General features: G+C 42.8%; 1 protein-coding gene across 1 annotated transcript in view; it reads right to left on the bottom strand.

Moving 5' to 3' along the window:
- Nucleotides 1-757: 757 nt before the first annotated feature.
- Nucleotides 758-14,929, bottom strand: part of LOC137525973 (uncharacterized) — a 180,356-nt gene continuing 166,184 nt past the window's right edge. The window contains exons 14-16 of the mRNA XM_068247183.1: nt 12,957-13,098; nt 7,127-7,171; nt 758-1,144 (exon numbers count right to left, since the gene is read on the bottom strand). Of these exons, the coding sequence (XP_068103284.1) occupies nt 870-1,144; nt 7,127-7,171; nt 12,957-13,098 (462 nt within the window). The 3' untranslated portion in view covers nt 758-869. The remainder of the gene's footprint in view (nt 1,145-7,126; nt 7,172-12,956; nt 13,099-14,929) is intronic.

The following is a 14,929-nucleotide window of genomic DNA, read 5'->3' as shown; positions in this document are numbered from 1 at the left end:
TTCAAGTGTGTTGGGTTGGTGGTATAATGGTTAGGATAGCAGCCTACTACGCGGTAGGCCTGGGTTCGATTCCTGGCCAATGTATGTGATTTGGCTTTTGACATCCTACAAATCCCTAAGCAAGCTCATTTTTCTCTTGGATATATCATAATGGTACATGCTAGGCTGGCTTTAGCATGTAGTGTTGGTGGTGGTATAGTGGTGAGGAGAGCTGCCTACCAAGCACTAGACCTGGGTTTGATTCCCGGCCAATGTATGTAAGCTGGCTTTTGAAATCCTACAATTCCCTGGAAGACCAGACTCTCCTCTGGAGGAGGGAGAGAGGGAGGAGGGAAGAGAGAGCTGTTGTGGAGTGCAATATAAGGAATAACAATCAGCCTAGGAGCAAGCTAACAAGCCTAACTAAGCTCTCCCTAGCAGAGTCTGTCAGCAGCTGTCCCTTAACTAATTACTGTAGGCAGAGGAGTAAGTATAACGGCTGGAGAACCTTGCCTTTTATAAGGGGGGTGGGGCTCCAGGATAGAGTGTAGTCTGATTGGTGATAATGTGCCTGCTGACTGTGATGTAGAGGGTCAAAGATGTTGTTAATGGAGCATTATGGGGCGAATCGAACTTCCGCAAAAGTTCGCCTTCACCGGCGAACGCGAAGCACCCAAAGTTTGCCTGGAACCGTTCGGGCCATCTCTAGTTTGAAATGTTGAAGGTTCTGGAACATATTATAAGAATTTCTGACAACTGATAAAAAATGACACATTTTATTAATTGACATGTAGAAAAAGAGAGGTGTATAGTATATCAACACCACAGTTCTAATGAGTCCAGGAAGACGTCCCATCTGTTGTCTATGACCAGAACTGCTTTATAGGAATTTATAGTTCCGTGAGATCTATGATGAGAGGCTCATTGCACCTCTGTATTGCCTGGTATAGCTTATCCTTGTCTGTGTTGCTCCACATTGGCACATATTCATACAGCTTCCTCATCTTCTCCTGGTATGGCTCCTTCTTACGGATTTTGTCATACTGCTCCTGTCCCAGCAGTCCCAGGCTCAGCAGATCATCTAGAACTGGGTCTATGTGAGACAGTCTCGCTATTAGTGCTGTTCTGTGTTTGTCCACAAAGTGCTGAGGAGCCACGGATGCACCTGAAAGAATGAAATAACACATATATCATTATCAAGGCAATTATCTATTGTTTTAAGTTTGGTTCATGATTCTCTGTAATAAAGTGCTAGAGGTATGCTATAAACTAGCAGCTTTAGATAAAGCTCAGAATCAGAATAATTTATTTCACCAAGCGTGACTGGGTCATGCCTGGAATTGGGCTTGGCACATACATAGCTCGAGTAGGAAAGGTAAGAGCACACCATATATATAATATACAGTACACTATCCAGTACAATAACGGTCTAAAGACTTGGAGACTAAACACTAAAAAGGAACTGACTAAGTAGACAGTGTAATTTCAGCCACACAGACAGTTTATCCATAGCAGCAGCTAGCACGTGAACCGCGGGGGGTGACACACACTGGTGGGGTGGAATGCGTGGATGGAGTTCAAGAGGTTGACAGCAGCGGTAAAGAATAAGTTTCTGTGCCTAGAATTTTTAGTCAAGTTCTTTGCTTAGTCATGCAGAATTAATTGCATGGCTCCAAACACTGTCCTGAAAAGTGCGGGATTACATGTTCCATTTTGGAAGAGATTGTATGTAATTGCCTTCTGTTTTAGCTTTGGTCCACACTATGACTTTGTGCTGTGACCATTTTGACATGTCTGACTTCTGTCTGGTATCTGTAAAAACTTGCAGGTCACAACGTAGTGTTTTAAAAGGAAGATACTTACCTAAGTAGTGAAAAGCCTCTGGATAGTCCTCTTCGACACCTTTGCTGCTGCTCAGGACACTCTTCACCTCTATGGCTGGATTCCCATCTGAGCACAATAACGGCTGTATTGCGCAGACACCAGTGGGGCTCTTGGGGGTACGAAGCAGCTTGTGCACAGAAGATAAAATCCGTGCACGAGTGGCTTCCTGCTACTGCACAGAGACAAACCCTATTGATGCCTGCGCAGTACGGCTGCGTTTGCTCACAGACCGGAGCATAGACACAAGCAAAATATTGTACAATTTTGTTAAATATGTTTTAGAGCAGTAGTCCGCAAACTATGCCCCGGGGGCCGAATGTGGCCCCCGAGGCTTTTTCTCTGGCCCCTAAACACAAAATGTATAACTTATAGATATGGCCCACTGCACCTTGGAATATCGGTGCCCCGCATATAGAATAGCAGTGCTGGCCCCACCCATCCACATACTGTAGAAGCCAGCAAACAGTAATTTGCCAGTTTCCAACCCAGTCCCCCACAGGTGACACTGCTGTCTAACTGGATGGCAGGTTGCCACCTGAGTATGCTTCACTGTCTGGTGCACAAAGATGTTCTTCGGGCGCCGCATGACTGTATGGCTGCTGCTGGGAGTTCTCCTCCGGGCATGACTGGGGGGAATCAATATCTAGATTCAATGTAATGTTTGTCAACTTAATTTTATGTATGTTCCGGCCCCTGGCAGTCTGAAGTATGTTGACCCAGCCCTTGACCGAAAAAGTTTGTGGACCCCTGTTTTAGAGGAAGCCATCACTGCAACAAAGAGGTGTAAAGTCCAGAGTTTTCCCTCTACTGAGGTAAGTATCTGGTTTACCCTTAAAGGACAACTATCAGGAAAAATAGTAAAATTTAGATACAGTGGGTTGCAAAAGTATTCGGCCCCCTTGAAGTTTTCCACATTTTGTCATATTACTGCCACAAACATGAACCCATTTTATTGGAATTCCACATGAAAGACCAATACAAAGTGATGCACACGTGAGAAGTGGAACGAAAATCATACATGATTCCAAACATTTTTTACAAACAAATAACTGCAAAGTGGTGTGTGCATAATTATTCGGCCCCCTTTGATCTGAGTGTAGTCAGTTGCCTATAGACATTGCCTGATGAGTGCTAATGACTAAATAGAGTGCACCTGTGTGTAATCTAATGTCAGTACAAATACAACTGCTCTGTGAGGGCCTCAGAGGTTGTCTAAGAGAATATTGTGAGCAACAACACCGTGAAGTCCAAAGAACACACAAGACAGGTCAGGGATCAAGTTATTCAGAAATGTAAAGCAGGTTTAGGCTACAAAAAGACTTCCAAAGCCTTGAACATCCCACGGAGCACTGTTCAAGCGATCATTCAGAAATAGGAGTATGGCACAACTGTACACCTACTAAGACAAGGCTGTCCACCTAAACGCTCAGGCCGAACAAGGAGAGCGCTGATCAGAAACGCAGTCAAGAGGCCCATGGTGACTCTGGACGAGCTGCAGAGATCTACAGCTCAGGTGAGGGACTCTGTCCATAAGACAACTATTAGTCGTGCACTGTACAAAGTTGGCCTTTATGGAAGAGTGGCAAGAAGAAAGGCATTGTTAACAGAAAGCATAAGAAGTCCCGTTTGCAGTTTGCCACAAGCCATGTGGGGGACACAGCAACCATGTGGAAGAAGGTGCTCTGGTCAGATGAGACCAAAATGGAACTTTTTGGCCAAAATGCAAAACGCTATGTGTGGCGGAAAACTAACACTGCACATCACTCTGAACACACCATCCCCACTGTCAAATATGGTGGTGGCAGCATCATGCTCGGGGGGTGCATCTCTTCAGCAGGGACAGGGAAGCTGGTCAGAGTTCATGGGAAGATGGATGGAGCCAAATACAGGGCAAACTTGGAAGAAAACCTCTTGGAGACTGCAAAAGACTTGAGACTGGGGCGGAGGTTCACCTTCCAGCAGGACAACAACCCTAAACATAAAGCCAGGGCAACAATGGAATGGTTTAAAACAAAACATATCTATGTGTTAGAATGGCCCAGTCAAAGTCCAGATCTAAATCCAATCGAGAATCTGGCAAGATCTGAAAACTGCTGTTCACAAACGCTGCCCATGTAATCTGACTGAGCTGGAGCTGTTTTGCAAAGAAGAATGGGCAAGGATTTCAGTCTCTAGATGTGCAAAGCTGGTAGAGACATACCCTAAAAGACTGGCAGCTGTAATTGCAGCAAAAGGTGGTTCTACAAAGTATTGACTCAGGGGGGCTGAATAATTACGCACACCCCACTTTGCAGTTATTTATTTGTAAAAAATGTTTGGAATGATGTATGATTTTCGATCCACTTCTCACATGTACACCACTTTGTATTGGTCTTTCACGTGGAATTCCAATAAAATTGATGCATGTTTGTGGCAGTAATGTGACAAAATGTGGAAAACTTCAAGGGGGCCGAATACTTTTGCAACCCACTGTATATACATATACTGTAAATGTACATGTCTCCCAGAGTAAAATGAACTATAAATTACTTTTTTTGTTGCTGTCACTTATAGTAGGTAGTAAAACAAATAGGTAGTAGGTAGACAAATCTGACAGGTTTTGGAGTAGTCCATCTCCTGTTTGGGGGATTCACAGTTTTTTTTTTTTTTTACAAAAGCACTTATTGAACTGCAGTTTCTCAGTCCAACTGCCAACACAGTGTGCGAGTGAGTAGGTGGGGGGCATCTTTGTATATATGCTTTTCAGAGCGTACTTTTGTAAAGAATAAGGCCTGGTTCACACTGGCAGAAAAAAATGGTCTTTCCGTGGATCCTAACGGAACGGATCCTAACGGATGCAATGTTAACCTATGGATCCGTTCACATTGGTCTGTTAGAATGGATCTGTTCTGCATGATCCACTGAACCGACTGAAAATTTGGTGCTAGAACAATTTTTTCCACACGGAACGGAAACGGAAGCTGAAGCACTGCATTGGGGACAATGAGAAAACGTAACATTTCTTCACACTAGTGAAGAAACGGGCCATTCTATCCAGCAAAACCCACTTTCGTGATGGTGGCCGGGGGAAAGGAGGGACCAGTAATCAGATCCATTTCCATGGATCTATTTGCCACTTGATTGCCAGTATGAACCGGGCCTAACTGTAATACTGAAACTACCCCATGAGGAGATGGACCACTCCCAAACCTGTCAGATCTGACAACTTTTTACTACCTACTGTAAGTGACAGTCACATAGAAAAAAAAGTAATTTATAGTGCATTTTACTCTATGAGAAATGTATATTTTATGTGTCGGTGTCTTAAATTGTACACTTTTTCACGATAGTGGTTTTACAGCAGATGCACCTTAAGCTCCAGCATCCTGGCTTGCTTTATTATGTTAATTTACATCATGTCTTTGTATCATACATCGCCTACTGCTTTCTACAAATTTCAAAGGTCTAGTGGTTAGCAATTTTTATGTTTAATTTTTTTTATTAGGTTTTATTTATTTTTTTATTTTTTTAATAAAACAAAAGATCAGGTAAGGCTTAAAGGCAAACAGACTGGTTATCTAGCACAGCAGTACAAAACACAATACAATCAGTTATGTAGATGTCTAAAGGTGGCCACAAAAGATCCAATTTCTAGCGAAAAATCGTTTGAGCGATCAGAAATTCTGATCGTAAGTGAAATCGTTCACTGCACCATCAACGAACCAATCTTTGCTTCCTATTTATCACAACCAACAAGAAAATCCAAATTTTGGTTCAACGAAAATCCAATCAAACGACTTTTTATAATCGTTCGGAATTGATTGAGCCCATCAAAGGAGATTAACAACCAATTCGAACAGAATTTCTGATCGCTCGAATGATTTTTAGCTAGAAATTGGACCGTTAGTGGCCACCTTAAAGCCGGATACACACTCTCAATTATGATCGGCCAATCACTGACCAATTTTACCACTTACATATAGTATGAGGGCCCGTTTCCACTTGTGTGGTGCAAATTAGTCGTGGAAAACGCAAAAACGAATTTGCACGCGGATGCAAAATTTACAAGCAAATTTGCGGGCATTTTCGCATATGTTAATGAGTATGCAAATTTAACTGTCAGTGCCTGTGTGCTTTTACATTGATTTTATGCGAAAACACCCACAAATTTGCGGTAAACGCATGCAGATTCACTCTAGTGGAAACGGGCCCTTAGGGTTTTACCTACTCAATCTGTTTATAGTATTTAACATCTGTTGACCATCATACTCCATGGAAGTGATAAAACTGGCAAGTCATTGGCCAATCAAAATTGGATGTATGTACCAGTCTTAAGGGATACCCACATCCATTTTTGACTGGCCAAATCTACCATTTCCATGTAGTTTGAGAGCCTACCTACATAAACTGTTCCAACTATTCAAAATTTGTTGTCCCTCATACTACATGGAAGTAGAAAATTGGTCAGTTGTTGGCCATTCAAAATTGGATGTGTGTATGCACCTTAAGTAATGAAACATGAAGAGTAGTATTATAAGAATATGGGCAATAGTTTTGGTAGTGATACTAAAGATAGCAATAATACTGCTAGTAACACTGTTAAAAGGTCTAACCAGGAAGGAGAGGATGAAGGAGAACATGAAAATAAAGGTAAAAGAGAATGTATGTAAAGTACAATAGAGCCTTGGTTTTCAAGCATAATTCCTTCTGCAAACTGGTTTGTAATTCAGAGCACTCCTACATCAAAGTGAATGAATGGAATTCAGATTTCCGATTTGTTCCATAATCCAAAAAGATTTCTTTATTTCAGAAAGCCTATGGCGTTCCTCTCAATGAAGTTGGTTAATGTTATCTGGGCATCTATAAAGCGATGGTCAGGCGGATCGCAACTGTATAAATATGGCAATTCACAGTGGGACGTTATGGTCGCGCATTATAAAGTCTCATAACGCAGCTTACCGCACTGCAATGCTAATCCTATGGGCCGTTCACAGTGCAACGTTAACGTCGCATTAAAATAATGTTGCGTTGTGGTAACTCACCGCTTACAGTGCGTTACCTCTAAACGCAGACGCGTTGCGACTTTAGCGTCGCATTAAACCGCACCGTGCCACTGTGAATATGCCCTGAGGTATGCATTCTAGCTAGCAATCAAATAAAAGTAGTGATGAAGCTAAAATTTACTATTTTTTTTCCAGTTTACAGCCAAGTCAACATTTTCGGTAGACATAAAGAGAGATTGGGGGGCAATCTCTATAGGTAGGAAATAAATTGTCATACTTACCTTCTGTTGGTTGTGACGTGAATCTTTTGATATCTTTTATGTCTCCTGAAATAATAAGAAGAATCATCATCATCAATGACCGGTATATAAAAAGCAAAGTGACAAATTATTATAAAATATTTTGCAGCACTTAAAAGTGTACTTGAGACAATATGTGACATGAGATAAACGTGTCACATATAATCCTGTATAAATCATTGGTTGTTACGATAAAAATGTCAGTTAAATATATCATATAGGAGACACACACAGTGATATTTGAGAAGTGAAATTAAGTTTATTTGATTTACAGAAAGTGCGCAATAATTGTTTAAACAAAATAAGGCAGGTACATACATTTGGGCACCACAAAAAAAAAAAAGAAATGAAATCAATATTTAGTGGATCCTCCTTTTGCAGAAATTACAGCCTCTAAATGCTTCCGGTAGGTTCCAATGAGAGTCTGGATTCTGGTTGAAGGTATTTTGGATCATTCCTCTTTACAAAACATCTCTAGTTCATTCTGGTTTGATGGCTTCCAAGCATGGACAGCTCTCTTTAACTCACACCACAGATTTTCAATTATATTCAGATCTGGGGACTGAGATGGCCATTCCAGAACGTTGTACTTGTTCCTCTGCATGAATGCCTTAGGGAATTTTGAGCAGTGTTTAGGGTTGTTGTCTTGTTGAAAGATCCAGACCCGGTGCAGCTTCAGCTTTGTCACTGATTCCTGGACATTGGTCTTCAGAATCTGCTGGTCCTGAGTGGAATCCATGCATCCCTCAACTTTGACAACATTTCCAGTACCTGCACTGGCCACACAACCCCACAGCATGATGGAACCACCACCATATTGTATTGTAGGTAGCAGGTGTTTTTCTTGGAATGCTGTGTGGTTTTTCCTCCATGCATAAAGCCCCAAATAACTCTTAAATTTTAGTTTCTTCAGTCCACAGAACCTTATTCCAAAATGAAGCTGGCTTGTTCAAATGTGCTTTAGCATACCTCAAGCGGCTCTGTTTTTGCTGTGGGTGGAGAAAAAGCCTTCCTCTGCATCATTCTCGTATACAGCATCTTCTTGTGTAAAGCGCGCCGAATAGTTTAACGATGCACAGTGACTCCATTTGCAGCAAGATGATGTTGTAGGTCTTTGGTGCTGGTCTGTGGGTTGACTGTTCTCACCATTCAGCACTTCAGTTTATCCATGATTTTTCTTGGTCTGCCACTTTGAGCCTTAACTTGACCTGAGCCTGTGGTCTTCCATTTCCTCAATATGTTCCTAACTGTGGAAACAGACAGCTGAAATCTCTGAGTCAGCTTTTTGTAGCCTTCCCCTAAACCATGAGGGTGAACAATCTTTGTCTTTAGGTTATTTGAGAGTTGTTTTGAGACCCCCATGTTGCTACTCTTCAGAGAAAATTAAAAGAGGAGGGAAACGTATTATTGACCCCCTTAAATACTCTTTCTCATAATTGGATTCACCTGTGTATGTAGGCCAGGGGTCACTGAGCTTACCAAGCCAATTTGAGTTCCAATAATTAGTTCTAAAGGTTTTGGAATCAATAAAATGACAACAGTGCCCACATTTACGCACCTGCCTAATTTTATTCAAACAATTATTGCGCACTTTCTGTAAATCCATTAAACTTGATTTCACTTTGTGCGTCACTGTGTGTGTCTCCTGTATAATATATTTGCAAGGAGTTTTGAATCAGGATGATACCATTTATTGGCTAACTTAGAGATGGATAAACAGTGCGCTTTCAGCTTATAAAAAGCCTTCGTCGGACTGGTTCCTGACCAAAACTGAAAAACACAGCTTACATACACTGACATAGAGGAGAAACATTCTTTAGCAAACATATATTCATTCTTCAAACATATATACATTCTTTAGCAAGCATATAATATATTTCACTGACATTTTTTTATCGTAACAACCAACGATTTATGCAGGAAAATCATAACAATTAACAAGGTTGCCCAAATTTGCGCATCCCACTGTATATATGTGTGTGTATATATATATATATATATATATATATATATATATATATATATATATATATATACCGTATAAACTCGCATGAAAGCCGACCCGTGTATAAGCCGAGCTACCCACTTTTCCCTCAGAAACCAGGAAAAAGTGATTGACACGTGTATAATCCCCCTTGTAACGATTGTGGAATCGTATTCGCGGTCAGCGCACCAGACGTGCGCTAACGCGGTGGATTTCCTCCACAAGCGTATATTTGAGGATACCCAGGCTAGGTGCTATGCACCCGCAGAGGGCAATTCCCTCCGGCAGATGGCGCTGTGGAGTGCAGGCGAACACAGTCGCTGCACAGCCACAGATGCCAGCTGGGAATTGTACAGATCCAGGACAAGGTACGATCAGGCAGGGCTGGATAGCCCACAAGAAACAGAGCAAAGGGACCGAACCAATGTGTGTCCACCAAACTAGTCGCCACCCAGCGACGGTGAACACACAACGGCGGAAACGAAGTGGGAATGCAATCACAAGAATGGCGATTGCCGACAGAGACACAAGACTGAGCAAAACAGGGCACGAGGGTAGCAAAGGCACAGCAAATAATACAATGAGGAGATACGGAACATAACAAACGCTAGCTAACCGCGAACACCGCACTCATTCGCAACAGTGCACGTGGTTATGCGCGGTCTCCACGTGATAAGCACAATAGAGACAAGCATGCCTAACTAACCATTAACAGACAAACATGAAACAGAGGACGCGAGCGCTTGCTTAACAATTACCTCACCGAGCCTCCAGCAAGCGTAGCAGACAAGACAGACACACGAAAACAGGGACAAGCGAGAGATAGGATCCACAGCACTAGCGAAAAGTGGCTAGCACGATCCAGGTACAGAGTAGCAGAAGAGAAGGATCCACAGCACTAGCGAAAGTGGCTAGCGCGATCCCAGAAGACAGAACAGAAGGATCCACAGCGCTAGCGAAAAGTGGCTAGCGCGATCCCAGAAGACAGAACAGAAGGATCCACAGCGCTAGCGAAAAGTGGCTAGCGCGATCCCAGGAGACAGAACAGAAGGATCCACAGCGCTAGCGAAAAGTCCAAAGATCCAAAGAGACAGATCAGAAGAGATAGCTGGTAGCAACCGCTGCACCAGCTATACTCCAAGAACAGAGATCAGAACCATTTCCTGTCGACCACCGTTGGGACAGGACAATGGCAACAGAACAAACAAACAGATAATACAACCTGACTGGGCTAGAAGGGGAGCCTAAAGCAAGGCCCCCAGGAATTAACTATACTAGATAGCAACGGCTGACACTCCAGCAGTGTCCATCAGGAACAGACCATGGAAGGGAAATGACCAGCAAAGCCTTCTGGGAAACATAAAGCTCTTATAGTGCCAGTCATCAAAGAAGGCAGGTAGGGGATTTGCATAACGAATGTATGCAAAGTCCCCAGCAAGAGAACAGACCAGAAACTTGCAATGGAAAGACAGGTCTCTGTGCCAGAGACCTGCAGCCCACAGACTAGAGGAATGGACAAACAGCTGTCTGCCTGTGCAGCCAGCTGAGCGGATCATCACACCCCTCCCCAATATAGCCCCCACCACAGTAGCCAGATGTTCCCCCAGTACAAGTCAGCTCCCCTCCCTATAGCCAGATGTGCCCCAGGATCATACAGCTGTGTCTCAAGAAGCCTCTAGATGGCGTCAGATATGAGACACAGCGATTGCCACACAGGAAGAATCTCCGATCATTGCACCGCTGACATGTTGCATGCATGTTCTGTTCCACAAGCCAGGGAACACAGGTAGTCTTAAGCAGCGCACTCTGCACATCATGTTGCAGGGGATGGGGGGCACGGACACAGCAGGGAGCCAGCTGGTAAGAGAAGGATCACTAGTGCACAATCCTTACACTATTCTGCCAGTAACAAAACCTGCTCCACAATCTGTTGCTCCACTGACTCGCATATAAGCCAAGGAGGTAACTTTTCAGCACAATTTTTATGCTGAAAAATTAGGCTTATACGCGAGTCTATATCTATATCTATATATATATATTATATATATATATATATATATATATATATATATATATATATATATATCCTCTATAATAAAACCTAACTTTCCCTGCGTCATCAACTTTCCCTGTCTGTGTGTCCGTAGTACAGTCAACCGTTAGGACAGGAGGACCAAGCTGCTCATCCATGCCCTCATCATCTCCCGCCTTGATTACTATAATTCCCTCTTTTCTGGCCTCCCCTTGAAATGAATTGCCCCCCCTCAATCAGTTATGAACGCAGCAGCAAGACTCATCCATCCTTCGCACCGCTCCGCATCCACATCTCCCTTCTGTAAATCTCTGCACTGGCTCCCTATCTAATTCAGAATAACTTTCAAGATTCTATGCCTGCCATACAAATCTGTGCACAAAGCCTGCCCTACCTACATCTCGGAGCTTGTTCACAGGTATACACCAGGTCGTCCCCTCGGGTCTGCCAATGCCCATCGCCTTGCTGCCCCACGCATCTACCACTCCTATGCACGCCTGCAGGATTTCTCAAGAGCTGCCCCCACCCTCTGGAATGCCCTTCCACTGCCCAACAGACTTGCTCCCACCTTCAACACATTGAAACAAGCCCTCAAAACCCACCTCTTTAAAGTTTCCTATTCACCCCCTACAACACAGTAACTCTCTACTGAATATTTATTCCACAGCCCCATCAAGTGTTTCCAGCACCCTTCCCTTTAGATTTTAAGCCTCTGGCAGGGTCCTCCCTTCCCTAGTATAGTCTACTTGATTGTTTGCTCCTTTCCTATGACAGCCTGTACTTGTATTACTGGGCCTACCTAACCAGCCCATAATCGCAAGATCATGTATCTTGTACTGTTTGCCTTGTATAAGTTTGTTCTATGTTGTTTAAGCTTGTTACATTTGTCATTCTTGTATCATTGTATGTATTTATTGTCCAGCGCTGCGTAATATGTTGGCGCTTTATAAATTCAATAAATAATAATAATACAAAGGATGCAATTTGTGGGTCTCACCCACTTCCTCAGATATCAGTGTCATTAGGTGGTAAACCGAGAGTATGTGAACATATATTTAGGCATTTTAATCAAGTTGTGTTGCCTATATAAGCTGTTTGTTTTTGCATTTTAAGGAGATATGTAATTCTTTCTTGAAGTGTCTCACCCGTATCTTTTTACTGTGGAGTATTTTGTGTGTGCCTCCTAGATACTACAGTGAATGTTTTTTGCCATTTTTGGTGGCCCTGGAAGACGACGCAGTCAATTTTTGGCATGTGCAATGCTGCGGTGGTAATTGGTAATTTGGGCACTTGCAGCTCCCGATAAATATCCAGTAAGGCAGTCGGCTCTCGATAAATTGTGCTGCAAAGGAGGCACGGATATCAGCAGAAATTGCGGTGGGTGGGTCGTTGGGGTTAGGCATTGGTAGTGGGATGGCTGATGTGAGTCTTGATCATACTACTTGAGTAACTTTTCTGCAACGGGTAGGATATGCTCATCTGGAGTGCGATGTTGCCCTGCATTCTAGTACTTAAAATATATGAATGGAGTCTTCCAAATGCATATAAAGATCTTTTTTTTTTTTTTTTTTGTGGTATCAGATGACAACCATAGTTTATATGACAACAATACGGATTCCAGATACATAAAGGGGCAGCACTGCAGACACTTGGCGAGGACGATTTTTGGTAATAACTTTTGTTAATATTTTTTGTAGTAAAAAATGCCCAGTCTTCAGAAAATGATTAATAAAAGAAAATTGTACTTTTCTCTTACCTCTATCAACAAAATAAGGCAAACGGTGCGAAAAGTTTACCTCTTGTTATGGCAGTGTCCCAAACTGTTTCTTTCGTCTTTTCTTCTGCTACTTTTAGAAATATCTCTATATCATCCCCTTTAATGTTGACCTCTTGGAACTGGTATGGATATGAAGGACACTCAGTCTGGAACTGAAGAGTCTGAAAAGAATTGTACAAAGAATTTGTCATTTGTTGAAACTGGTGATATGGTCCATGATTCCACTCTTGGATCCCCAACACTAATTCCAAACTAGCCAGCACCAGGATTGGTGACCATCACTGGCAAGTTCACAGTAGTTTGTCTGAGATTCATGTTGGAGATCCTAGAATGGTGAATGGAAGCACTAGTCATTTATTAAACAAAATAAGGAGAGAAACCAAGAGCCCTGATGTAGTATGCTATGATAAGGGTGAAGAAATAAAAATGCCACGATTAATACCCATAGTGTGGGTTACCTCGAAGACAACCACTTGGCATGCTGGTGGGGATCATAAACCTGTCCCCACTCAGGTTAAAGGGACCCTGAGCAGTGACTTAATTTAAAATATTACACTTTCCTGGGGCTTCCTCCAGCCCACCGTAGGCGTCGAGGTCCCCTGGCGTCCTCTTGGCTCCTCTCCGTGTGTCATCATGCCAGTCGCTTTGCGTCATCACGGCGGCCGGCATGACAGGTCTGTGCATGTGCGGTTTTCTAACGCTAAACCGTGCATGCGCAGACCTGTCACGCCGGCCGGCGTGATGACACATTGCGTCAGGAACCAAGAAGAGCCGGCCCAACACCCGACCCGGGTATCGCCGGTAATGGGGGCCAGTGGAAGCACACGGAGGGGAGCCAGGAGGATGCTGGGGGACCTCGCCGCCTACAGTGGGCTGGAGGAAGCCCCAGGTAAGTGTAATCTTTTAAATTAAGTCACTGTTCAGGGTCCCTTTTAAATGTCACTCTCTGCAGTAGAAATAAAACAAGGGATACACCGCCCCACCAAAGGTGGACAACAATGGCATTTGAGATCAATCATGGAGGCACTAAATCAGAGTAAAAAAAAATAAAAATCTGTAAAAAGGAGGTACTGGTGGACTTACCTCAAGGCAGTCAGACACAGGCTGTCTATTTTCAAAAGTAGTTCTTTATTAAAAAGAGAAACCACAATGACAACAACTCAACTTATAACACATTTAACGGTTGTACCCACTTCCCCAGGCAACATTAGTCTGTTAATCCAAACGTAACTGCCACGGGCACCTCTGTGCTTTTGAAAATAGACAGCCTGTGTCCAACTGCTTGGAGGCAAGTTCACCACTACCTGCTTTTTTTATAGATTTTTTTTAATTATTTTACTCTAATTTGGTGCCTCTGTACCATCGATTTCAAATACTATTCATTTATGGTCAATGGTGTCACTCTGGATTTTTCAGTGGGTGGTTCAAATCATTAGGGAGAAGACTACTCTTCCTCACCATACATAAATGTGCTGTGTAGGCAGAAGGGTGCTGGAAGCAGAAACGCCACTCCAACAGACCATAATAAATCTGGTTATCCGCACTTCTTCGAAGTTGATAAAACATGAATTATTGATCACGATTGCTGTAATGATTGATCATCAGTACAGCAATGGTGCTTGGAACCGAGAATAGCTGACACATTTCTGACTCTGGTGGGTCCTTAGTCATAGCTAAAATAACATCACAGCTCAAACACTTATATAACTGTAGCTCCTCCCATTAGCACCACACCTGTAAAGTGAAATGCTCAGAGTCAGGAGGGCCTATAGCCACATGTATTACAAATCAATACAACAAATATGTAAAAACAAACATGTATGTAAAAAGTGTTCCTATATTCACATCCCTACGTGATTGTTCTTAATATGACTGATAGAACATGGCTGAAGATATTACATTTCCACTAAAGATTACTAGGACCATGATTTTGCATGGGAAACTACAATGAGAGGAAGAAAGAAAAAAGTAAGGGTCAAAATCTACGGAATG

Source organism: Hyperolius riggenbachi, chromosome 7 (assembly GCF_040937935.1).
Source record: "Hyperolius riggenbachi isolate aHypRig1 chromosome 7, aHypRig1.pri, whole genome shotgun sequence".
Classification (NCBI taxonomy): domain Eukaryota; kingdom Metazoa; phylum Chordata; class Amphibia; order Anura; family Hyperoliidae; genus Hyperolius; species Hyperolius riggenbachi.
This window is presented reverse-complemented; position numbering and strand designations above follow the sequence as displayed.